Source organism: Vespa crabro, chromosome 3 (assembly GCF_910589235.1).
Source record: "Vespa crabro chromosome 3, iyVesCrab1.2, whole genome shotgun sequence".
Taxonomy (NCBI): Eukaryota; Metazoa; Arthropoda; class Insecta; order Hymenoptera; family Vespidae; genus Vespa; species Vespa crabro.
This window is the reverse complement of record NC_060957.1, coordinates 14,234,290-14,259,366: the sequence shown is the minus strand read 5'-3', so window position 1 is coordinate 14,259,366 and position 25,077 is coordinate 14,234,290. Positions and strand designations below refer to the sequence as shown.

General features: G+C 43.0%; 1 protein-coding gene across 6 annotated transcripts in view; it reads left to right on the top strand.

Moving 5' to 3' along the window:
• Nucleotides 1–25,077, top strand: part of LOC124423026 (serine/threonine-protein kinase minibrain) — a 48,754-nt gene that overhangs the window by 2,554 nt on the left and 21,123 nt on the right. For 4 of the 6 annotated variants that reach the window (XM_046960256.1, XM_046960261.1, XM_046960259.1 and 1 more), the window contains exons 2-3: nt 4,800–6,458; nt 23,506–23,756. In XM_046960256.1, coding sequence (XP_046816212.1) covers nt 6,308–6,458; nt 23,506–23,756 — 402 coding nt within the window. In that variant the 5' untranslated portion in view covers nt 4,800–6,307. Of the gene's footprint in view, nt 1–1,302; nt 2,105–2,143; nt 2,399–4,799; nt 6,459–23,505; nt 23,757–25,077 lie in introns of those variants that run through there. The other 2 variants (XM_046960260.1, XM_046960258.1) reach the window with 2 other exon arrangements.

Sequence of the window (25,077 nt, the reverse complement as noted above, 5' to 3'; positions counted from 1 at the left end):
TGTTTCTCTGTCTTGTTTTTTCTCTCTCTTCTCCTAATAATATGCATCGAAAATGAAGAAAGGAAATAAAGAATTTTGTTTCGTTAAAGCTAAGAAAGTGATATATATTCTTCGGACAATACATCCACCTCCGTCGTTGTGTCGTTCGGTGCTTAATGCGCGAATTCCTTTCTCGGTTATTCGACACCTCAACGCAAGGTAAAGAAAGCCGCGGATTCTTAAAGCGCCCAGGCAGCCGACGGTTTCGTAAGCGAGAATGACCGGAACATAATCGGATTAACTCTTTCTTCTTAGTTTGAATTTACCGCCTATAGGAGCCGTGGGTCACGTGATCCTGGGGATCGCGCGAATTTTCAAACGATCCCGAAAGTTTCCTTTCTCACGCAGGTATTTCCCTTTGAAATAAAATTCGTTCGAAGAAAGTGATAACGAAAGATTGATTAGATCGTAAACGTCATTATTCGTAAATAACGAAATTTCTATTCCCCTCCATCTGCACGTTTGACAAAAATGAACGTTTCTTAACAGCGTCATTGTCAAATTTATTCGTTTCGAAGGAGAATATCTTAAAACTCTCGTTGTCGAAGTAAAAAGACCCCTCCCCCTCCCCACGCCGTGTCTCACATTCCTCGTAATTTCGGTTCGCATTTGACCCGCAAAGCGTGCCGAGAGGTGGATCGATTAAGAGAGAACGACGATAGGTCAGTTACGTACGAGATTTACATGCCCCAGCTTCCGCGTGATCCATCCGTCGTCCCTGTCTCTCCCTCCCCTTCCCCCTCTCTCTTCCCTCCCTTCCGTTTTCCCTGTGTGCTTTATCGGAGAGATTCGACCGCGAACTACGCGCCTTTTTTTCAACGAACAATGTTCAAGGTCACGATTAAATATAGAACCGAAGCTCTTCTCTCTTTTATCATCGTTCCAAGTAATAAAAGGGAAAAAAAAGAAAAATTCGTTTACAAAACACACGATGAACGTTCGTTCGGATCTTATCGTCTCTCGCATATATGTATTCGTCAATGAGTTTATACCAAGCGTGGACATTTTTGAAGGGTTCGTTTTGCTCTTTACTTGTAAGTACATTATCGACATACGGAATGTAGTCGTACGCGGAAACACGGCGCTTCTAATAATAGGCGACATGTTCCACGACGTCACTTATTGGTCGGCTTTACTTAGTCCTCTGGAGAGAGAGAGAGAGAGAGAGAGAGAGAGAGAGAGAGAGAGAGAGAGAGAGAGAGAGAGAGAGAGAGAGAGAGAGAGAGAGAGAGAGAGAGAGAGAGAGAGAGAGAGAGAGAGAGAGAGAGAGATCGCGCGTCTAGTACGTATGGCACGTTGTACGTAAACGATATGGCGCTTATTGCGAAGTCGCGCTTCATCCAATGAAAAAAACTTTGACATGAATTAGCGATTTTTGTGATCGAAGGTCGATAGAGGAAAATAGAGAGAGAGAAAGAGAGAGGGAGAGAATGAAAAATATGGCCGTCGTATTGTCCACTATTTTTCTTACTTTTTTTCAGCTCGAGCTTCCAGTCACGTGGTATTGTTTACCAACGTCGATCAATCGCACCGAGACCACACTGTCGCCACTATCTGTCTCTCTCTCTCTCTCTCTCTCTCTCTCTCTTTCTCTCTCGTTCGACGTTAATCCTCAAACGAATAGGAATTGCAATTTGTTTGTAATTTATTTTCGCTCGATACCGATCGCGTAAGTTAATCGTCGTGGCCCCGCTAGAACGAACGATGGGGGAGTAATGTAAACGCGTAATTAACGGGAAGCTTGTATATACACGAACGTAAACTCTTTGTCTTTCTCATTCTCGTTGTTTATCCTATTGTTAAGAAAAGTCACGTGGCGCAGTGCGCGCTAGAGCCAATAATCATTAGTCAACGTTGTTTTCAATATCGTCGCAACGTCCTGTTGCGTGTCTCTAGGAGCGAACTAGTGTATGTGGTGTGTGAGAGGTAGAGAGAGACGGGTAAAGATAGAAAGAGGAATAGGTAGGCAGATAAATAGATAAAGACAGAGAGAAGTCGCGAGGTCGCGAGTAGTAGCAGCAGCACCGCCAATGGCAGCAGATGTCGATAGGCGAAGGATAGAAAGGTATAACGAGAGAGGAGAGAGAGAGAGAGAGAGAGAGAGAGAAAGAAAGAGTTTACGTACAGACGACGACAGTGCCGAATGGGTATCTCCTTCCTTTGTCGAGAGGAACGCGCCGAGAAAACAAAGCGGAAGCACGGCACGCGTATCGCTTCGCGCTCGTCGGCCTATATCGTTCGTTCGTTCATTCGAGAGAGATAGAGAGAGAGAGCGTAGATTTAATCTCACGGATTTCATCCCATTACTCGACCCTTTATTTCTACCATTAACATCGTTATCGCAGGTGACGATCAAAAGGTATTATCTATTTCTCTTTTTTTTATGTGATAATCTCGCGGCGTTCTTCGCTCGAAAAATAGAAAAGTGTGCGTTAATAAAATGAAGTAAAAGAGACGACGACCACTGTCATCGTTTCTCTCAAGAAAATCGTTTTCTCATCTTAACTTTCTAGTCGAAATGAAAAAAGAAGAAGAAGAAGAGGAAAAAAAAGAAAACCGTTCGAAATGCTATACAACCATTGAAATGCGTGGGATCTCTACTATTTCGTGTTTTTTTTTTTTTTTCCCCCTCGTGATGTGACGTCCCCCTTTTCTTTATAAGGTGAAAGATGAAAAAAGAACGAAGACCATCTGCCTCGAACGTTCTTATCCCCCCCTCCCCCTAATCCTCGTCCTTCTTTTCATATTGCACGAAATGGACCGCTAACTCGAACTTACCTGCCGAAGGAACTTTTTTTCTTTTCTTTTTTCTCCTTCCCCATCTCTCTCTTTCTCTTTCCTCGTCTTTCTTCGTTTTCTTTTACGCACTTCGTGCCTATTTTTTCTCGCCTCGCTACAACGAATTCTCCCTTATCGGGAGATCAGATATGTATTTCGTAAAAAGTACTCGTAATTATCTCTCTGTTCAGCGCCATTATACCGGACGCCATCGCCGCGTCACGTCAACTGATGAGCGCTCCTGCTAACGCGGAAAATTCAAAATCTAACTCGAGGATCTCACTTTGTCGATATTAAAGGGCCTTGCCTACCCTTCCCTTTGCCAACGTTAACTTTTTATCATTTTCTGTACGACAAAGGATACGTTACATTCAATTTTTACAAGCTTTTCCACGATTTTCTTTTGTACTTTGTTTTGAGACATGAAAACTAATTAGAGAGGGGAAAAGGGAGAGACAGAGAGAGAGAGAGAGAGAGAGAAGAAAATTAGTAGATAACCTTCGATATATATTTGTATATATAAATCGATGAAACGATCATCGAAGCTCGATTCATCGATCGACGTCGATCATGATTCATGAATAACGCGTTGCGTATAAGTTTAACCACTTTTGGGAACGCAACGCGCTGACATGCAAAATAAAAAGAATATAGAAATACTACTGTATAACAAGATGGACTGGGTGTAACTTGCATATATTTGAAAACAAAATTTCAACGAAATTAAAAATTTATACGAAATATTACTATATAGTCATTCTGTGTCAGGTTACACAGGTCTAGCTTGTAAAGACAATCGATAAAAGATGTTAAAAAGTTGTTGAATGAATTAAAAGTGCGTAAAAGAGTACTGAGAACGCCGGAAGATAACGTTTAATAAGATCGACCTTTCGTTCGATATACATTTTGCTCGCCATTTCTGGTCCATATGTTAAATATAGATCAACGTTTGCCAGTAAAGAAAGAGAAAGAAGATGGAGGTCTTAAAACGAAGATTCGCTTGTCATTCCCTCCCTCTCTCTCTCTCTCTCTCTCTCTCTCTCTCTCTCTCTCTCTCTTCTCTCCGTATCGATGTGCAGCATCAGCACACGTAGAAAGTTAACCAGATTCGCTATTTAAAGATATATCCCAGATTTTACTACGATCTAATTTTTATTCTTGTATCCTTTAATTACGACGTTGTCGCGTACAACGTAACGTATTACTATCGTTTATACATACCGAACGTAAATTACAAAATGATTACTATACTCTCTCTTTCTCTCTCTCTCTCTCTCTCTCTCTCTCTCTCTCTCTCTTTCTCCTCTTCTGCTACTTCTTCTTCTTCTTTTTCTCTTCTTCTCACAGAAGAAACCTTCTTACGTTTCCGCACGAGTTTTCCTATTGCGACTCAACTTGAAGCTCGTAGAGCGTTTCTTTTAAGAGTGGAACGAACTTTCGCTTAATATGGATAATGCTTCTTGAAAGAGCGCTTTTCAAAACCTCTATTCAAATCTCTCTCTCTCTCTCTCTCTCTCTCTCTCTCTCTCTCTCTCTCTCTCTCTCTATCTATCTATCTGTCTATCTTTTTCTTTCTGTCTCTAAATTCTGCATGGTTTTGACCATTCACGAATTCCCGACGTCCATTATAATTACCGAATATAAAAAATAACGATTCACGTGGTATTCATTGATAAAGTTCGAATCAATCGGCGTTGACTTTCAATCTGGTGTATATCAAAGCGCCATCGGCGGAGTAGGTACACTATAGTAACATTTCCCGATAGCCACGATTACCACAACGAATTACTATTTTATTCGTATCGTCCTTGCATTTACCTGAGAATCGTAAAAGAGATGAAAAATTCACAATTGAGATTCGGTCTGTTTAAACGGGACAGCCGTTATCCTAGGATTCATAATCCCTTGGATTAACAAAATTCTTCGTTTTTTTCGTGTCTCGTAAAAACGATGTAAATAACATTTTCTTTTTCTGATTACAGATATCAACTCTGTCGTCGGTACAGAATGAAGGCGGACAGTGACGTCAAGTGAGAAGGAAAGGGGGCAACGTAATAAGGAAGAATAAAACTAAAGCCCCTTTCGTGAGGAGGACGCATGCACTGACGAAAGCGGAGAAAAGGCTGAACCTCTGAGGTGTAAAACAAGGTAAAAAAAAAAAAAAACAAAAAAAAACAAAAAAAAAAAAGAAAAGAAAAGAAAAAAAAAAGAAAGAAAGAAAGAAAAGAAAAGGAAAAAAAAGTAAAAGACGAAACCAAGGAGGAACGCAACGGATCACCGCCAAATGCTAATAGAATTAGTCGATGAAGAAAAAGCACCAGCAAGACACAAGATACAAGCACGCATACACAAATACATCTACATACAAGAAATAAATAATAATAATAAAAAAAATAAATAAATAAAAAATATACAATTTTCGTGGTAACGTGTGGAAAAGTGAGAGTGAGAGTGTACGAGGGAGAGTAAAAGAGAGAAAGAGATAGTGTGTTTTGTGTGGTACAAAAGAATAAGAGAGAGAGAGAGAGAGAGAGAGAGAGAGAGAGAGAGAGAGAGAGAGAGAGAGAGAGAGAGAGAGAGAGAGAGAGTCAGCGCGTGAAAGTAGTGTGCGTGGAAGAAGGAAAGAAAGAGGTAAACAAGCGGCAACAAGCAGAGCCAACGGCACGACAACAGCAAGAAGGAAAACAAGTCAAGAATAAGAGAAGGAAGAAGAGAAGAAGCCGAACGAAGTCGTGGGCGTGAGCGCGTGTAAATAAGAGCTATTTTTTCGTATGATAAAGAAAAAGGACGAGAAGGCGGTAGGGTTTGTCGTTTCGAACGCGTGGAGAGGAAGAAGAAGAAGCCAAAGAGGAATAGAATACGTTCGATGATCCTTCAACGAAATATCTGAGAAAGAAAGAGGAGGTGGAGGAAGAAGAGGAAGAGAAGAAGATAGAAAGAACTCTTCGATCGAAGGGACATACACGAATCGTTTGGATATTATATCCTCCGTTTCGATGCTCTTCGATTCGAATAGTCCACGCTTCTTCCTCCTGGCGTGGAATCTTTTCTTCTTTTAGAGAGGAAGTGAGAGAGAAGCAAAAAGATAAAAGGAAATACACACACAAACACACACACAAACACACACACACAAACACATATATATATATACATATATATATATATATATAAAACAGAGAAGGAAAGATTGGACGTAGCGATTTTCCGCGAGAATCTTCCCTTCCCGCTGGTAGATAGAAGGGAAAAGAAGAAGAAAAAGAAGAATAGTAGTAGTAGGTTGACATACGGTGCTGTAGTAGTGCTGGTGGCTGTTGTGGTGGTGATTGTGTCTGGTGAGAGAAAGATAGAGAAAAGAAAAAAGGAGAAACAGGAGGAGGAGGAGGAGGAGGAGAGCAGTCGAGCGGTATCGAGAGGGCAGCCGTGCCCCATGTTGTGAGCGTCTGAGGACTGCCGGGGGCAGAAGTGAAAGGGTGGGAAGGGTGCCGCGGGCATGGAGTATGGAGGCGGGGGCGGTGTGGGACGTGGGGGTGTCCAACCTCCCTCCGCAGGTGCGAGGGGCATCGCAGGCACCGACACTATCGACGCTGCGTGGCACAAACACGAACAAATGATCCTCATGGAGTCCAGGCACAAGCAACAATGTGAGTAAAAATCTATATATCTCTACTTAGTACATACGACAGTCTCGATCTTTACCCCTATATGTGTAACCCATGTCTCTGCAGCTATGTGGGACTGAGGCGAGTCAATAGCCAGTCTTCTTTCATAAATAATATCAAAACTCGTCATAAATTGCGCCGAAGAAATTCATCCCCAATTGCTAACGAATTATTCGACTATCGTGCACTTAGATAATCGGATCATTCTTGTTAGATTCTTTTCTATCTCTTGTTTTCTCTTGTTGCTGGTAAGGTGTCCGAAGACTCGATCGAAAGTTGAGAAAGATATATATATATATATATATATGTATATAAAACTATGCAGTGCATCTGCGGTATTGCAGGTGCATCGCTTAGCGGTAGTTTTCTCTCTTTTTCTCTGTTCCGCGCGAACGTAGGAGTCCGCTTATTAGCAGGTGCACGATATTGGATCGGACTAGACTCATTTCTCGGTATCAAGCGAAAAAGATCAACGATCCACTTTCTCTCTCACTCTTTCTCTCTCTCTCGTTCTTTTTCTCTTTTTATGAACTCTTTTTTTCTTTTTTTTTTTTCTCAAGTTCGCATACAACCGTGCAATTTCCATGTAATATTCTGTCCCGATCCATCAAAATAAGCCGGGCACGTTAAGGACACGTTCCCGAAGACGAAGGATTGGCGGGGGTAGTTTCTGCCCCTTTGTATGAGCTTAACGAGAAAAATCGTTGGTGGGTAGCATGAGAAGAGAATTTTTCTTTCAATTATGATCGAGATTATCGAGATGGAAGGAGAAGGAGAGAGAGAGAGAGAGAGAGAGAGAGAGAGAGAGAGAGAGAGAGAGAGAGAGAGAGAGAGAGAGGCAATAATTTGATAATCGAAAGAAAGATGAAGTTGTTTTCACGTCGAATTAGAAAGCGATTTTCGGACTCGATCGTCCATTATCTCTGTCGAATGGTAGAGTTCAAAGACGTAGACGTTGGTCTAGAAGAGGGGGAGAAGGAAGGAGGGTTTGAAGTGAGTGGAAGGAAGAATATCGGCACGTCGCCGAGGGGTCGATATGCTACCGCGTACTTTCGATGCGAACGGAAAAAGCAACTGCTGCATTCGCGGTCCAATGACTCGGGAAATTGTTAATTATCGCGATAATAAGAAAGAGAAAGACTTCTCTCTTCTTTGCTCTCTATTTCTTGGATTTTACGGACGTTAAAGGGTTGTCGCATTTAAATTGTTAATAAAATTGTCTCTTCATTTTGATCGTCGTTGATAAGCGATTTCAATGATATTTTGATAGATTGATTAAAATTCGACGTAGTGTGTGTGTGTGTGTGTGTGTGTTTAACGAGTAGCACGCTAAAAGAAGAAAGAAGAGAAGAGCATTGACTCTGGTCGGGTGCCGCCGCGTAAGGTGCATCGTCTTTCTGTTTCTCGCGGTGAGCAGAGTCTATCGATGATCACATGTATCGGATGTGTGTTGGATGCGTGTGAGGAGAGGCATGGCTGAAAATAATGGGATGGACGATCGCAAGGTGGAACGTCGGACTCGCGGTAAAGGGTTCGCTCGTTTATTTTTCAATACTCTACGGTGAAAGTGTCGATGTGGTCGATGGAAAAAAAATCGAAGAAGATGCAACTACGACGAGGACGAGTGGTGTTTTTTTCTTTATATATATATATATTTTTTATATATATATATATATATATATGTATATATATACACACACACAGAATCTTTTCAATCGCATTTTTCCCGAGTAACATGTCGATCGACATAGGGAAGATCGTAAGGGAACGTAGAAAGAAACGCAAGCATTTTGAAGAAACGAGAGTTAGCCGACCTCCTATACTTAGGCTCGAGTTGTCTTGTAACGTCGACGAGAATAGCGTGGTCACGTTCTGTTTTTCTCTCTCTTTCTCGCTCTCCCTCTCTCTCCCGGTGAAAGACAATCGGCCGGTCGTTCGACATCGAGTAGATCGACTCCTCTCTTTCCATCTTTCTTAGTTGAAAAAAAAACTTGGAGCGTCACTGACCTTCCCAAAGATCAAATGCATTAACTCCCCTTGTTCTCGTGCCGTGTCCGTTTCGAAATAGACATCGTCAAGAGAAAGAAGAAAAACGTAAAAAAGGGATAAAAAGAAAGAAGAGAGGATAAAAAAAGTAAAAAGAAAACATAGTAGATGTTTCGATTCGTCGTTGTTATCGCGCGCTTGGAAGATAAAGAGCATCGAGAAGAGTTAGCTCCTCGCGTGTGGAATTCATCGTGCGAATTCTTCGCGCGCGAATTCTCTTAGCGCGTATCGAGCGATCTAAAAATACGCGATAATTGGTGGACGATCGTAAAGACGAGATCGAAGATGGCGTCTGCAATCGGTATTAGAGAAGAGGAAGAAAGATTCATCGGGTGAGCGCATTCGACGGATGCACGTTCGTCGTTCTCTTCCCTCTCCTTCTCTTTCTCGATTCGCTCGCGTCGGATGCCGGCGTCGGCGTCGGCGTTGGCGTCGGCGTTGGCGTTGGCGTTGGCGTTGGCGTTGGCGTTGGCGTCGACGACGTCGCCGTCATCGTCGTCTCTTCGTCGGACTCGACTGGGCCGGTTTTGGACCGATGCCTGATCGGCGACTCTCGGACAATTCGAAGACTCTGGTCGACCGTTCACCCGACTGACGTGTATTTTCGACCTGGCACCTTTCGGTCCTCTCTCTCTCTCTCTCTCTCTCTCTCTCTCTCTCTCTCTCTCTCTCTATTTCTCTTTCTCTTTCTTTATCTTGTCCTCTCAGCTCCCTCTTCGATTCCAGAGAACCAATATCGACAGACGTTGACCTCGCGACGAGTTTCGAAGAGAGACAGGGAGAGGGGGGAAAGAGAGAGAAAGACAAAAAAAAATGATTGACTTTCCTTTTGACTAGAAGAGGGAACTCTTGAAATCCTCTTGGATGGAGTTGAGCGTACAGTTTGTAGTAGGGCTCTCGTCGCTTTGAGGGGATTATTAAACGAATGATTTTAAGAGTCAACTCAGAATTCGATTCACCTTCTAACGGGACGCTTTGGCCCTTTTCGATTCTTGTCAAACTTTAGTTAGAAGCTGGGTGTAAAAAGGGAAAAGCTAGTAGCTCTAGGAGAAAATCTTAGAAAGATGTCAAACTCTGTACGGTTTTTTTTACGGGGATCGCCGTTCGTTTCTGCGACATCGTAGATTGTATGAGAAAATCTCGTGAGTCGATCGTAGAGGGAAAACAAAAGAGTATTACGATTATCTCTCTTATTTTTAATGAAAATAATAATAAAAAACGAAAAACAATAAATAAATGAAAAATATTGAAAAGATAAACTATGTCACGTTTTTACCGATCGCCATCGTACTTCATCGGCATCGAAACTTTTCACGGCAGCCGCCATTTATTGGTCAGGAAAATACGAAAAAGTTGCGAGAGAAACAAGGATAGTAGGAGTAGGGGCATGATTATCGAGTAAGCAATAACCACCACATAGTTCTCCTTACTACTATTCGAGAAAAACATTTCTCTCGTCGCGAATCGTTTTCAACGATAATAAACTCGTGGTCGTCGTTGTGTCTGTTTTTTCTTAAACGAGCCTTTGAAAGGATGCTCTTGTATCTTCCGATAGATATTTCGATAGATATTACGATTGCAGGCGATGCATCTATTTAAGGTGAAACATAATAATTATAATAAATTCGTAGCGATTTTCGTATCGATTAATTCGCACTCTTATGAAACGTTATCAGAAATCGCGAAAGGCGCTCATTAATGCGCTAGTCGCACGCGCGCGCGCGCCCGCGCGCGAAAACGCGTTGGAAGGTGTTTATTGACATGCAAATAGGGCCACGACGCGTCTCCCACGTGGAAGCCGTTGCTTTCTCTATGTGTGTGCCGTCTCTCTCTCTTGGACGCAGCACGCGTCGAAATGCGCTCTCTCTCTCTCTCTCTCTCTCTCTCTCGTTCGCTCGCTCTCGTTCTCTCATCTCTTTATCCGTCTTCTTCGCTATCCACGAACCCTCTCCGATTTCCGACACTGACCTCTCCAATTTTCAAATTACGTCGCTCCCATTGCAAGCTCGCTGACACGACGAGGGATTCTCTCTCTCTCTCTCTCTCTCTCTCTCTCTCTCTCTCTGTCTCTCTGTCTGTCTGTCTGTCTTTTTATCTCCATCTCTTTCGTTCTTCTCATCCTCGCGTTGGCTCGCTCGTGTCGCCTGTCTGCCTGGCTCGATGCAGGATTCGTGCTTGGGATCGTCTAAATTATTCAAGATTTGACGTACCCATTTAATCGGATAGCAGAATGTTTTGGAGGGCGTGCAAGAAGGAAGATGGGAGAAGACCCCGAAGTACAATGGGACCTCGATTATCTCAACTAATTGGGAGACGCCGCCGTGTTGCGAGTGTTCCAGATGACGGAAATCTTTTCTCTCTTTCCCATCATCTATCCGTCTTTTTTCTTTTTTTTCCTCCCACTCCTCTTCCCCACCCTTTATTCTTCGGAAGCACGAATTTAAGCGAATTTTTATCGGTCTAACGTTCAAATAAATGTAAGATTTTTTTTTCAATCGAAAATGACTAAACGAAGAAATCAAAGAATAACAGACAAATTTATAGAATTATTAAACAATTTTCCATTGAAAGTTTGTCAATGCATGATTCCAAGTTTGACGTTCGAAACGTCAAAGAATTAATATATCCTTACGTTCGTCTTCTTAGCTTTCTCTTTCCCATCGAATTGATCCCATTGGGAATAAGAAAATTGGTCGAGACAAATATACGTTTAGAAGGGTACAATTCGTGTACGATTATGGAATAGGATTAAAACCCTATCTTTCTTTTTCTCCCTTTGCCTTTTATCGTTACGTAACACTCTCCAATTAGGATGCATCGTTCGTGCGGCTATCGGGACAATTATTTCGCTGGAGTAATTATGTCACGCGAATATAGTTCGCAACCCGACTACGTATAAACAGTCCTAGTTTCGGGCAGCGAAGCTTTACCGTTTTCGCTCTGTGCTTGTAGAGAGAGAGAAAGAGAGAGAGAGAGAGAGAGAGAGAGAGTTCATGGAAAGAGGTCAAGACCAAGGCAGAGTTCGCCCTTTAACGCTTATTCTGTAAGATCTCTCGAAAATCTCAATTCTTTATTTCTTTTTTTCTCTTTTCTTTTCTTTTTTTCTTTTTCTTTTTCTCCACTCTAGAAATCTGCTGTTCGATCGGAAAACGACAGCTGCATGTAATTCGGTTGAAGCGAGCCTTAATTTATGTAGGACACACCTCTCTCTCTTCCTCTCGTCAAAGCCTTCTTTTTCGGACGTCATCACCTGCCGAATTCATTTCGCGGTTGTCCTCTTGCGAAGGTGCGAATTGCAGGCGCGCATTTTGGAGGTAAACCGTGTAATAATACCATAACGAAATTTCGTCATGCTGTGAATGGACGAGACATCGTCCTGCCGCATTTGCGTTCCATTATCAATTAACTAACATTTCGCCGTGGAGACGATAGGAAGGGTGACTGGTGAAGGGAGGGGTTGAAATGGAGTGAGGAGAGGGCAAAAAGAAAAATAAAGAAGAACTTAATTAGCGTTTCTCCAAGGAGGAGTCACGAAAGGATGATTCTCGTCATTTTTTTTAGGTAATCTCTTACTTTATATATATATATATATATATATATTTTTTTTTCTCTTTGTTTCTCCTTTTCTTTTTTTTCTTGCAGAAAAGATAAGTGATATAAAATGATAAAGACAAATGATGGTTCGTATATATCTTTTCCAACGGCATCAAAAGCTCGTCACAGAAAGTCTTGTATATTATAATTAGAGAGAAAATGTCGAATCGAGAGAGGGAAAGAAAGGCAGAGACAGAAACGGGACTTGCAGGTTCCCGTACAAAAAGGAAGAAGAAAAGGAAAAAGTAGAAGAAGCAGGAGGAGGAGAAGGTTGAGGAGGAAGAAACGAAACGAGTTCGATGCCGGTCGAGAGTGCGATTTTGCAAACAGTGGACCATCGTCCACCGGCGTCGAGACCTCTCTCTCTCTCTCTGCCTCCTCTTCCACCTCCAGAGACTCTTTCAAACGAAAGATCCTCGAATCCCGCGCGTCCATCGAGAAGAATCGTTCTTTCCTAGGCGAGTGCCGCGGAAGTCGCTCGAAAAGAAGAGGAAAATTAGAAGCTGTGGATCCTCGAAGCGCACTCGTACGGTCTTAAGGATCTTCTTTCTTCGAGTCCTTTCACTCACACCCCTCTCTCTTTTTCTTTCTCTTTCTCTTCACGAACCATCTTTCCTCCTCTCGTCCATCGTCTCTTCTTCTTCTAATCCAGATGGTTCGGTCCTTCAGAACCTTTCGTCAATCGGTAAGGACGTGAAAGATCGATTCTGAAAATCCTCCATTCCATATAGAAAAAAAAATCGTCTTGTCGCGAAAAGTATTGGTATTATAGAATGAAGGAAAACAAAACGGAAAAATGATGAAAGTTCGAGAGGAAGATAAAGAGAGCCACCTGTACCAAGGTGGCGTACCTTCTCGGTGATCATCGGCGCTTTCTGGTCCAGGGTGTCGAGATGCAAGCAGAAACCCTTTTCTCGAAGGGCTACTCCTCCCTTACTCTTCAGTCTCGTCTCTCTCTCTCTCTCTCTCTCTCTCTCTCTCTCTCTCTCTCTCTCTCTCTCGTTCGCTCACTCTACAGCTTGGGTTCGCATGGAAGGCAGACCAGCCAGTCGGACGGCGGTTGCTCCACCCCCGTGCGACACGATCAATACGCGGCTCTTCTCTCTCTCTCTCTCTCTCTCTCTCTCTCTCTCAATCTTCGTCTCTGTCCTTCTCTCTCTCTCTCTTTCTCTCTCGCTCTCTCACTCACTGGTTCACTCACTCTCGCCATGTACACCGTGCAGAGCAGATCGGCTCTGTAGTCAGCAGCAGCAGCAGCAGCAGCAACAGCAACAGCAGCAGCAGCAGCAGCAGCAGCAGCAGCAGCAGTAGCAGAAGCGCTCGGCTGTTCGTTTCGAAGCGTTCTTTCTGTTGCTATGCCGGCTCCCCTTGCTTGCTCCTCTTCTACTTCTGTCTCCTCTCTCTCGCTCTCCCCATCGTTCAACTTCCCCCTCTCGTCCTCTCTTCTCTCGCCTTCGCTACACCATACTATTCCCCGTAGAACCCACTCTCTTTCTCTTGCTCTTGGCTTCCTCCGGCGTCGTCCTACAGGATAGCTCCTGACGCGTCCCGTTGCTGCTCCTCAAATATCTCCAAATATACGTATATGTATACTATCTGCGTTTTTTTTTCTCTTTCTATTAAGCCTTCTTTATTCATCTTCCACAATGATGTTTCGATGAATTCTTCTTCTTTGCCAGAGATAGAGAAAAGAACTCTACCAAAAGAAGAGTAAAAGTAATAAGGTACGCGTATTTATCGCGTACAAGAGTAGAGACGTCTCGCCAACGGAAAAAGAGAAACCTAGAAGCTGCATTGAATTCTTTTTGATCGCACAAAAGAACTTAATCCTTTTATAATTAATACGGTGAAATAGAGAAAGACCGTTCCTATGGCGATACTTGTATCTTGTTATATATTTATTAAATTCGTAGAGGATAGATCTGGAAAATTTTAAGGGAAACGTGAAAATGGTAGCCATTTAATATAGTTGGCGAGCTGCGAAAAAATTCGGTTTGCGAAGGGTTAAGCGTAGTCAATGTCTTGTTACTTCGTACGTGAAAGCGGGATGCGCGTTCCAATTTCATTCGTGTCGAAGGTGGGAACAATTTTCTACTTGGTGACCAGGAGTACAAGGCGGGAGAAATCTTGAGAGAGAGAAAGAGAGAGAGACATGCGAGATTGGAGAACAGTAATTTATCATGCCTTTGGAATAAAATTGCTTCTCGTTATAGCTTGAAAAAGAATCAAATTAATAATTAGTTTGAAATAAATAAAAAGGATCTGATCAGCTGACAAGCACGATTAGAAATTATGCGGGTTTTTGATTGATCCTAGACACCGAGCATTATTTTAAGAAAAGTTACGAAGCGCGATAAGTCAATTTCGAGGGACCTAAGAGCCAATGTCTCGATTGAAATGGACCAATTTCTGTACGAGATGGATAGATAGATAGATAGATAAATAGATAAATAGAGAGAGAGAGAGAGTGTGTGTGTGTGTGTGTGTTTGTGTTTGTGTGTGTGTATATGAAGGAACGGAAGGTTTATTCGAGAGGGCTAGTTCCCGTCGTATTCGCGGTAATAAAGCGTGCAATCGGAATAGCGAGTCGAGAAAGAGACTTAGATCTTCTCTGGTGTACCCAGTTTTACAGAGTTTTCTGGGTCAAGGCGAACGCAAACGCGATCGTGTTTACCGGGCGTTTATCGCGCGTTCGTTCCTATATTTTTTGCAAGGCATAGTTTTTCGTGGGCCCACGGTACTATTTCTATTTCGACGAAACGATTACAAAGTCTGTTTTCGAATCGTCTCTGACGCGGATAAGGAATTATCTCTTTTTCTTTTTCTTTTTCTCCTTCTTCCACTCTTTATTTCTCTCTTTCTATCCCTCCAGACGCAGATACTCGCAGAATCTCTTATAAATCTCGGGATGCAACTGGTGCGCGCCGCCCTCGCCGAGCTTTTATCTCTCCGCGAAGTCGGAAGCGAGTTTCATTATTTAACGAAGCCGCGTGTATGTCTATGTATGTATACGTGCGTGCATGCTTGCTTGCTCGCATGCTCGCTCGCTTGCATGTGTGTATGCACCAGGACGCATAGAGTTCGTTTGGAATAACGGTCAGGTGTTCCTAGACGGCGTCTAACTGGCCGGCATAAGCCGTTGATACTTGTGCAAGAAAGTAAAGCTTTTTTCTTTTCTTTTCTTTTCCTTTTTTTTTTTTTTTTTCCCTGTATCCGTTGCACCGTAAAATGGGACGATTAGAGACAGCCCGTTGAACAGAAACAAAGCGAGAGAAGAAATCTTCATGCAAAACTTTTCACGTGCTATCGATGCGTTATTCCAAACGTCCATAATAAAATGTCATTTGGTATCCTTTAAGATCTCCTATTTTTTTACTTTCCAAAGAGAACAAGTGTCCGATCGTAAGACACGATCATCGATTATTAGTCGAACGGATATCTCTTAGGTCGAGGCACGTTCGATCATGGAAAGCAGTGCGCGAAACAATGCGCACCGCAATAGCCGCGCGATTGCGCGAGGTCAGTGCATAAAGGAGCAACGACGTTCACTGCGGAATTCCGTACACGTATCTTTAAAACTTATCTCTTCTCGTCGATTTATCGAGCCCGATACTCTCCTTTCTCTTTTTTTTTCTTTCTATTTCTCTCTCTCTCTCTCTCTCTCTCTCTCTCTCTCTCTCTCTCTCTTTTTCTCTCTCTCTCTACCCCCTCTCTCCCTCTCCCCTTTTCCCTTTCGTAATTGAACGTAAACTTTGGCCGATATTCGTAATAACTTCATTTTCAGGATATTGTTCGGTTACGTATTTGATTATTATTGGTTGGCTCATAGAACGAAAGCAAAAAAAAAAAAATCGAAGGATCTTCTTCTCGTCCTCTTCGTCCTTGCGTGCGCGTGCGCGCGGGCGGGCGGGCAGGCGGGCGTAAATATGTCGTCGCGTCGTCGACGAACGTGTCATTTTCGCGTGATTAAATGAAATTGTGAAACCGTGTAATAAGTACATAGTTACGGTTAATACGAAATCGATAGCTGCTATTATTACTTCTATATTCGTTATGTCATTACGAGAATGTTAAAGCCATCGAATAACACGAATTTCGCGGGGATATAAAATGAGCGGGACTCGACTCGTCCCGTTAATTAGTAACCGTGCGAGTTCAAACGCGGAACTTGTATATTTGCGCCTATTCTATTAATAAACTACAGCGTCACGTAAGAACGTCGTTTTTCTTCGACGTAAAAATTTATTTGCCATGTTATACCAATAAGGAGCAGCAATGAAATCATACTCTATTCGAATATGAAATGTATGGGAAAGAGAATGAAAGGAATAAAGGAAAAGGATATATCTGTGCTTGCGTGCGTGTGTGTGTGTGTGTTTGTGTGGATATGGATATATGTACATATATATACATATATATGTATATATATAACAAATAATTCCCCAATATTGCTCGATCCTCTCGATTTTGACGATTCATTTTTGAAGATTCGTATCTACTAGATGTATACGCCTATTCGTTGTTTGAACGTACCTCTACTCTTTCTCCTCGCACGCGATTAATCTCTTTGCTTACGAGTCTCTGTAATTACGAGAGAAGGAAAATACGTAACCGCAACTAGAGGCGGAATTTCGAAATCGTTGGATTTTATGTCGTTCGTGAAAAAGTCTGGAGAAAAATGTACGTATCCAAAAAAAAAAAAAAAAAAAAAAAAAAAATAAAAAATAAAAGAAGAAGAAAAGAAATAGATTGTTCTTCTTCGTCGAAATAATATAAGAAGGCTGACGATAATCGCTAGCGTGTTTCGTCGATCGATGCGAACCGAGGGCGCACGGTTTTCATTTTCAGCCATTACTCATTTCTCTCTTTCTCTCTCTCTCCCTCCCTCCCTCTCTCTCTCACTCTGCTGCCAATGGTATTATTGCTTTACCAACATCTACATACATATTTGTAATCATCATTAATAGGAGGAAAGTAGGCTGTGTTATAAAAACTTTGACTGTTTATTTTCTTATCTCTGTTATTAAAAAAGAAAAAAAAATGATTAAGCAAAAATATCCTAGCAATTTCTTTCAATTCAAAAAATTGAAGACTTTTATCGATAGTGCGAAAAGAAAAAAGAGAACATAGTTGGGTGCGAAAGAAACGTAGGAAGGAAGTTAGCCGTGTAAAGGCTTCAGAAAAGAAGGTGTACAAGAGAGAGAGAGTGAGAGAGTGAAGGGGGGAGGGCGAAGAGAGAGAGAGTCAGATAGACAGTCAACGAGAGAAAACGATCATCTTGTATTCAAGTCACACTCTGTCTGTTGTGTACGTAGGTTTATACAACGCGTCGTTGCTTCGTCGTCCTCTCGACGTCCTCCTTTCCTCCTTACATCCTTCTTCGCCTCTGTCTCTCCCACACCCTCGTTGCCCCTCTGCCTGCAACGATGCACGTCCTACCAGCCGACACATACGGAAATTTCTGATTGCGAAGAGTCTCTCTCTCTCTCTCTTTCTCTCTCTCTCTCTCCCTTGCGTTCGAGCTCTCTTTCCGTCCTCATCGCACAGGCGTCTGCTAGGCGGCATAACGAAACGGTTCTGGAGACGGCGAATGATCGGAATTCTTTGAAATTTCGTAGCTCGACTATGTACGTACGTACGTATGTATGTATGTATGTATGTATGTATGTCGGAAAAATTCTCCTTCGAAGCAGCCAAGTCGATCATCGTGTTCTACTTTGTATTATCTTCGATCGTTTTCGACGAGAAGAGATAGAGATAGAGAGAGAGATGGAGAGAGAGAGAGAGAGAGAGAGAGAGAGAGAGAGAGAGAGAGAGAGAGAGAGAGAGAGAGAGGTCATCGTCTTCGCTTCTAAGTAATTAGGCTAAAAAGGCGGCTAACGAGAGTGCCAGTCTCTCTCTTTCTCTCTCTCTCTCTCTCACTCACTCACTTGGTCTATCTCTCATGTTGCCGTTTTGTCGATCGATCGGCAAAGGACACACTCCTGTCCTCCAGAGCAGCTACCATCAAAGAAACGTTTATCATTGGCACACGTCCGTGTACTACACGGTGCTCGCGAACGTAGTTCGCGTCGTGGGAAGCTTTGGCATTTCCGGATGTAGGATGATATAGTAGGAGACCCACCGAGAGAAGTAGCCATAAAGAGAGAGAGAGAGAGAGAGAGAGAGAGAGAGAGAGAGAGAGAGAGAGAGAGAGAGAGAGAGAGAGAGATAAAGAGAGGAAAAAGGAAGGGGGAACGAGGCACACGGCTATTATGAACAGTGACACGTATTACGTGTCGAGTGTACCGGGTGTTCCCAACGTATCCAGTAGCCTGGAGAAATAATAAATCGACGATCTTATTCGCGCAAGTTTCATAGCCTTTCCTGAAGATTTCAACGTCTAATTGGATACCCCCTGACGCCCAGGAGATTTTTTATTCTATTTTATCGTAGCGCTTCCTTACGCTTTTTAAAATCCGTTCTTCCTTAAACGTGTTAGTCTACGTACCTTTTATTCGATCTTCCTCCTTTGAAATATTACTTTAAGGACGTATAACAACAGTTCGACGATAGAGGATTGAAAAATTAGTCGGAAAGGAGGCACGCGAAACGCAGGAATCGACTACGTTACACCGTGGAACACGCGAGGACGACTTAACGACGGCGGATCCTGCGGTTTTTGCGGTTTCGTATGCCTACACCTTCCGTGTACTTTGCGGTCCGACGAAAAACGACTCGTCATCGTCGACTCGAAAGTGCGACTTGGTTGGTAGCTTATCGATGAGGAAGATAAGGAGGAGGAGGAGGAGAAGGGAGGGGAAGGGATGAGAAAAAATAGACAAGAAGTATGGCACACTTGGTGGTACTCTCCCGCCAGAGGAGCCTAAAAAGTCTTTCTCAGTCATATACTAATACCAAAGGGTTTCTCTTTTTTTTTCGTAGGGGTAAAAGCGAGGAAAAGCGGCGATCTCTCTCGATCTCTTTGCGCGGGGGGGGGGATATCGAGTCATTTGTCGTGAAAGGGGAAAAAATGCGGCTCGTCGTTCACGAGGGCTCGCGCTCTGCTACGTATCCGCAAGTACCCCGGGGGCGGTTCCAGGTGGTGGTGAAGTACGGTGGGAGGGGATGGCCAGTAGGTGCACTAGGAGTGATGGAGGGTGGGAGGGAACTGTGGGAGGAGGGGGCAGATCAAGAAGCATGAATGAAACGGAATGCGTGTTGGCTATCGTATGGCCTATGTCAGCCTTTCGTGACCTCGCGACGAGGGTTCTCAATTCGCCTTGCGTTCGATCCGACTACTACTAGACCTCGCTTTGGAAATCTTTCGTTATCATTTGATTATACAATTTTAATGGAGATGATCGGGCCGATAGGATAGAATGAATGAATTTGAATATCAAGCAAATTTTTTTTCTCTCACTCTCACTCTCTCTGTCTCTCTCTTTTCAATGTTTCAAATGTACCAACGTTATAATTCGAGCCTTACAGAAACTCAATTACGATCGTTATCGTCGCATCTTCCTTCATACGAAGAGGCTCGCTATCGGCGATCAGGATTCTCGACCGCAATTTTAGGGTTAATAACGAGAGAAAGGGAGAGAGAGAGAGGGAGGGGGAGGGGGAGAGAAAGGAGGCAGCCTGCGACAGACGGCGTACGATCGTAGATGCCAGGTGCAAGCGGTTAGGATTCGCGTTGTACGAACGTGCTCATTAATGGCTTCGCTGCTCGCACATGATTTACTGTTTCAAATTAAGATCGCATTATCAGTCAACTTTTATACTTTTGTTTATAGCTTTGACCGACTGTGTGTACGTACCACCATTTCTCGAACCGACAAAATTTGCATCTTTTCGTCTTTCGCATCTTTGCATCAAGAAGCTTATTAAGAGAATGATCGTGAAAGGGGAATCCTGCTACGAGGCAGAAAGCTCGAAAATTTCGATCGTTCTAGGAAAGAAACGAGACTGGTGATAACGATTCGATAGCCGCGACGAGCTCGTAAAACGTTCCAATTCCATTCGTACGCCTATCGACCGAAAGAATAATCCTCCCTGTCCCTATCGATATCCTGAATTTTTTACGCTCGTCTGCCGTTCGATCTATACATGTATTATATACTGTATATATATATATATATATATATATATATATATATATATATATATATATATATATATATTATACAGGTACAGGTGTGCGCACACGTGTGTGGACCGACTCGATGGAAACCGAGTAATTCTCGTCGGTGATTCTTTTTTCTGTTTCTCCTTCTCTCTCCTTCACCCCTCCCTCCCTCTATTTCTATCTCTATCATTCTTTATCGAGTATCCTTCGAAACGACGCCGATGGCTACATCGAACGATGCTCTTTCGCGGTGAAAATCGATCGTCGTCCAACGTCGATACGTTTCTCTCCGATTGAAATGCCGAGTCGAGACGACGCTACTCTCTCCTCCTCCTTCTACTCTTCCTTCTCCTTCTATACGTCTCCTCAACTATACTTCGGGAAAACTTTGGTAGGAACAAATGCGAGAGCGCGAACTTCGTAGCGCGTTCAACGAAACTTTGCTTTTACTTTCGGCGCGTGCCGAAGACGAGCCACCGGCCAAGAGTTAATAGCCACCCGTTCGAAGCTGCAAAAATGTCGCGCGAGATGTTCAAGCAAAGTGTTTCGGAGAATCTTTCGATCCTCTTTTTCTCTTCGATGATCTTTCAGCGCGCTCTGTTCATGAGAACGGGCGAGCGAACAAGCGAAGAGAGACTTGAAAAAAGAAAAAGAAAAAGTTTATTATTCATTTAATCCGAGTCATTCGTTATAATTTCCTTTTCGTCGATGTACGTAGTAGTGCACTCAATCTCGTTAGAATGTAGCATTCTCTTCAGTTCGCGTCATTTAATGTATTCATAAGAAAAAAAAAAAAAAAAATGGTGACAGAAAAATGATTGTAATTACGAATCGTTCAAGTTTCGTTTAAAAGACGAACAAAGTATTTTTTCGTACGTAGCAATCGAGGGAGAGAGACAGACAGACAGAGAGGAGAAGAGAGAGAGAGAGAGAGAGAGAGAGACAAACAGGAGATCGGAGAAGTCGCTCGATCAGCATTTTCCTCGGTCGAAAGCCGGAGCGCGTTAACAGGCTCGTTCGATTAATGGGTCAAGTATGTATGATCCGTCGCTCGTTCGTTCGCTCGGCCGACAGTGAAAATATTTCTGCCGTCCGAGGGTTAATCAGTAGATTAGGCAGCCGATGGTGGTAGCTCGTTGGAGGAGATAATCGCTTCGATAGGGGTGACAATAGTCTGGAGACTCGCAGTTTAAGGGTGTCGGGGTACTTTTAGTTTTTTCGAGGGCTTGCTTTCCTCTCTCTCTTTCTCTCTCTCTCTCTCTCTTTTCTGTCTTTCGTTTAGTCAATCGATTCCCTCTCGTGCAACAAACTCTCTCTCTCTCTCTCTCTCTCTCTCTCCTCGTTTCGCAGACATGCAAATGGGATACGAGACGCCGTCATTCTATGCCACTGGGCCGGTTTGTTCCTGAGAGACCAGCACGGAAAGAGAGCGAGAGAGAAAGAGAGAAAGTGGTAAGGAGAGAGTAGAGGAGAGTAGGATTGAGAACCCTTGCTCGAGCGTGTTAATGAATGATATTTTTTTCATTCAACCGCACCCTGGCCTACATTTCAAACAGAGCTCCGGCGTGCCACTGGCGCCTCTCCGCTTTCCGATACGCAGTGGCTCGTAAAAATGGTTGAGGAGGCGGGGGTTGTGCCGGTGGTGGATGGTAGAGCGGCCTGGAACAGCAGCATAAGGGGGGTGGGCTGGAGGTGGTTTCAGGAGAGTGGAGGCGTCGGAAGAAAAAAGCTCGACTGGCTTCTGGGCCAACGGAGGAGCTCGGATAAAAGCTGAAGAGAAAAACTATGGAAGGAAAGAGAGTGAGAGAGAAAGAGAGAGAGGAAGCGGGTGGATGGGACGGTCTGCAAATTTTACTCGACCACCCACAATTTTCCCGTTAAAGTTTACCATAGTAGCATCGCTAGGACGTCGACTCTCTCTATCTCTCTTTCTCTCTTACTGATTATTTACTTGGCCCAAGGACACACGACGAATCGTGTCGAGCGATTAGCCAATTGCCACTTCCATGGACCATTTAACGGAAAGGATGATAAGGACGGGGACGGAAGGAAGGCAGTGCCGAATGCTGAGGAAATTAGGGACGTTCGCGACAACCAGTTGATTCTTGCTTTGTTGTTCCTACCCTCGTCTACCTTTATCGTCGATTACACGTCTATCGTTGTTAGAAAGAGTGAGAGAGAGAGAGAGAGGAAGAGGAAGATGGTATCCAAACGACCTGTTTGTTTTTCTTGATATTTAGTAAGAGAAAAAAATGAAGAAACCTTTTAGCGAGAAAAAAATAAATTTGGTTGATCGATCCACAGATAACTTTTCATCTTATTCATCATTTGCGTTTACGTTTCATACTAGATCGCAAGTATTTTATTTTTTAATTACACGAGAAAGCCAGCAGCTACTTACAACGTGTAAAAAGCATCGAAAATACGAGCGCTGGTGAAATTTAGGATAGAATTTTAAAGGACATGCATGAAAATGGATAGAAAAGAGGAGGAGTGAAAGAGAGAGAAAAAGAGTTTTGCTTTACGAAGCAGACGACGTATAAGCTAGTTCGAGACATGTATAACAGAGTCGTTAAAATAACGATAATGTTTCGATGAGTGGCAGGGCAGACCAGAGGACGATTCGTACGTCAAAATTAACGACTTTGCTTACTGCCGTCCCCAACTTCTACTCCATACCGATCTGATATATATTTATCAAGATACTTCTTAATTATCGGTCAATTTAGCGGACGGAACGTCTAGCTCCACTTCTCTCTTTCCATCGGATATTATAACGAGATAAGAAACGTATGAAAGAAAAAGGAAAATAAAAAAGAAAGAAAGAAGGGTTATTGGGGGAAGAGTTAATAAGACTCGCGTGCGTAATCACGTGAGACTCGGCGAGACTCGCGGTTGCTTCCCCTTTATGACGTGACTTCTTCGAACTTATCGTCATTTCCCCGCTCGATTCTTTCGATTGCTTTTCAGAGAAGCGACAATTGTTATCTCTAACTCCAACGCATTTCTCATTTTTACCGAGGCAAGATCGTCGTTTATATAGCGCCGCATTATAAAGTTTCTGAAAAATTGATTATTCTCGGAAGAAACAAGTATATTCGTCCTTATATATTACTATCTTTTTCTTTTGCTCGTTACATAAAAAAAAATAATTCGAGCCTTGCAAAAAAAAAAAAAAAGAAAAAAAGAAAAAGAAAGAAAGATCATAAAATAAAATAAAAGCATTTGCGACGATCGTTGAACTATCGATCGATGTTTGATTCTCGTTGTGTATGATTTCAGTGAGCGGGAGGACGGGGACCGGAGGGGCGCCCTTGTACGGGCGATTGGTCGCCGAAGAGCCCATGCCCCCAACGGTATGCGGCGGTGGTGGTGGCGGAGGTGGTGGGGGTACCGGTGGGGTTCCGCAGGAGACCCCCGCGGACATTCACGCCATGCAGGCCAGGATACCCCACAGATTCCGCGATCCAGCCACGGCACCCCTGCGGAAGCTCAGCGTCGATCTTATCAAAACCTACAAGCACATCAACGAGGTAAAAACGATTCACTTGCTACCACCATGACATTTTATTTTTTCTTATTGATCATATAAAAACTTGAACGTTCTTAGATAGATTCTGCATTTAAAAAGAAAAAAGAAAGGAAAAAAGAAACCCTTAGTGTCTACCTTGACATTTGTAGATTTATGAAAGAGTCACTTGAGAAGTAACTCTTTTTTTGGAATAAGTTATATACCAAGAGGACGTTACCATTTCCTCATCTTGTTAGAAACGAACTCTTAGTTTGGTATGTCCTCATGAGCCTTGTAATATTCTTCGCAGAAACTATTCTCTCTCTCTCTCTTTCTCTCCTCTCGGGTCGACGTTCTTGGGAGTAAGTTTTCGTCGGAAAAAGAATTATGGCCATTCTTTCGTTCGTTCATAGGATATTGCTTCGCGAAACGTTTCGAACCTTCTTTAAGGAACGTTTTAAGGCCACCCACGTGAAGCCCGAGAGAGCTCATAGGATACTCCTACGCGTCCGTAATCGTCTCGAAATTCTCTCTTCCTATCGTATAAGAGTAGCGTGGTGACGTTGTCTCGAGGAATCGAGCGTCATTATGGAAATGACTTATCCTTTAAATCGACGCGAATATTTTATTATTCAAATATATATATATGTGTATATGTATATATATATATATATATATATATATATATATATATATATATATGAATGTATTCTCCACATACGAATTGTCTTTTCTCTTTTTTGTTCTCTTTCTTTTTCTTCTTTTTCCGGGAGGGTTTTTTTTTCATTCTTGAATTCACGCGAAAACGATAAATGTATTTATTTTTCAATCGTATATCGTGCAAATCCAGGAAAAACAACGTATCCGGTCACCTGCGCGATAAAGAAGCGCGTAGCTCTTCTCAAAAGCTAATCGTTGATAATCGTTCGAGTAGACGTATGCGCCGTTTCGTCGAATTCGATACGAGAAAGTCGATAGGATGAGTGAGCCCGTAGGAGAGATTACGCTCGTCTTCCGCGAAAGACGACTCCTAAGGCTTTTCTTCGATAAAAATTGGAAAAGACTCGCCGAGCTCGTTAGAGGGGCGAAGAGAAGAAGTAGGATGAGAAAAAGCGCTCGTGAAAAATTGGTCTAAGGTGGACGACTCGTTACGGTCCCATTCACAATAAAAAAAGGAGAGCAAGAGGGAGAGAGAGAGAGAGAGGCAGGTGGGAGGAGGAGAGAAATAAAGAAAAAAAGTCTCGCGCCGAGGAGCGTAGTAAGAGGAGGTCCGAATTGAACTATTAATAACGGCGATGGAGTATCAACGAGACTGACGAGCTCGCGCTTATTTGCTACCCGAT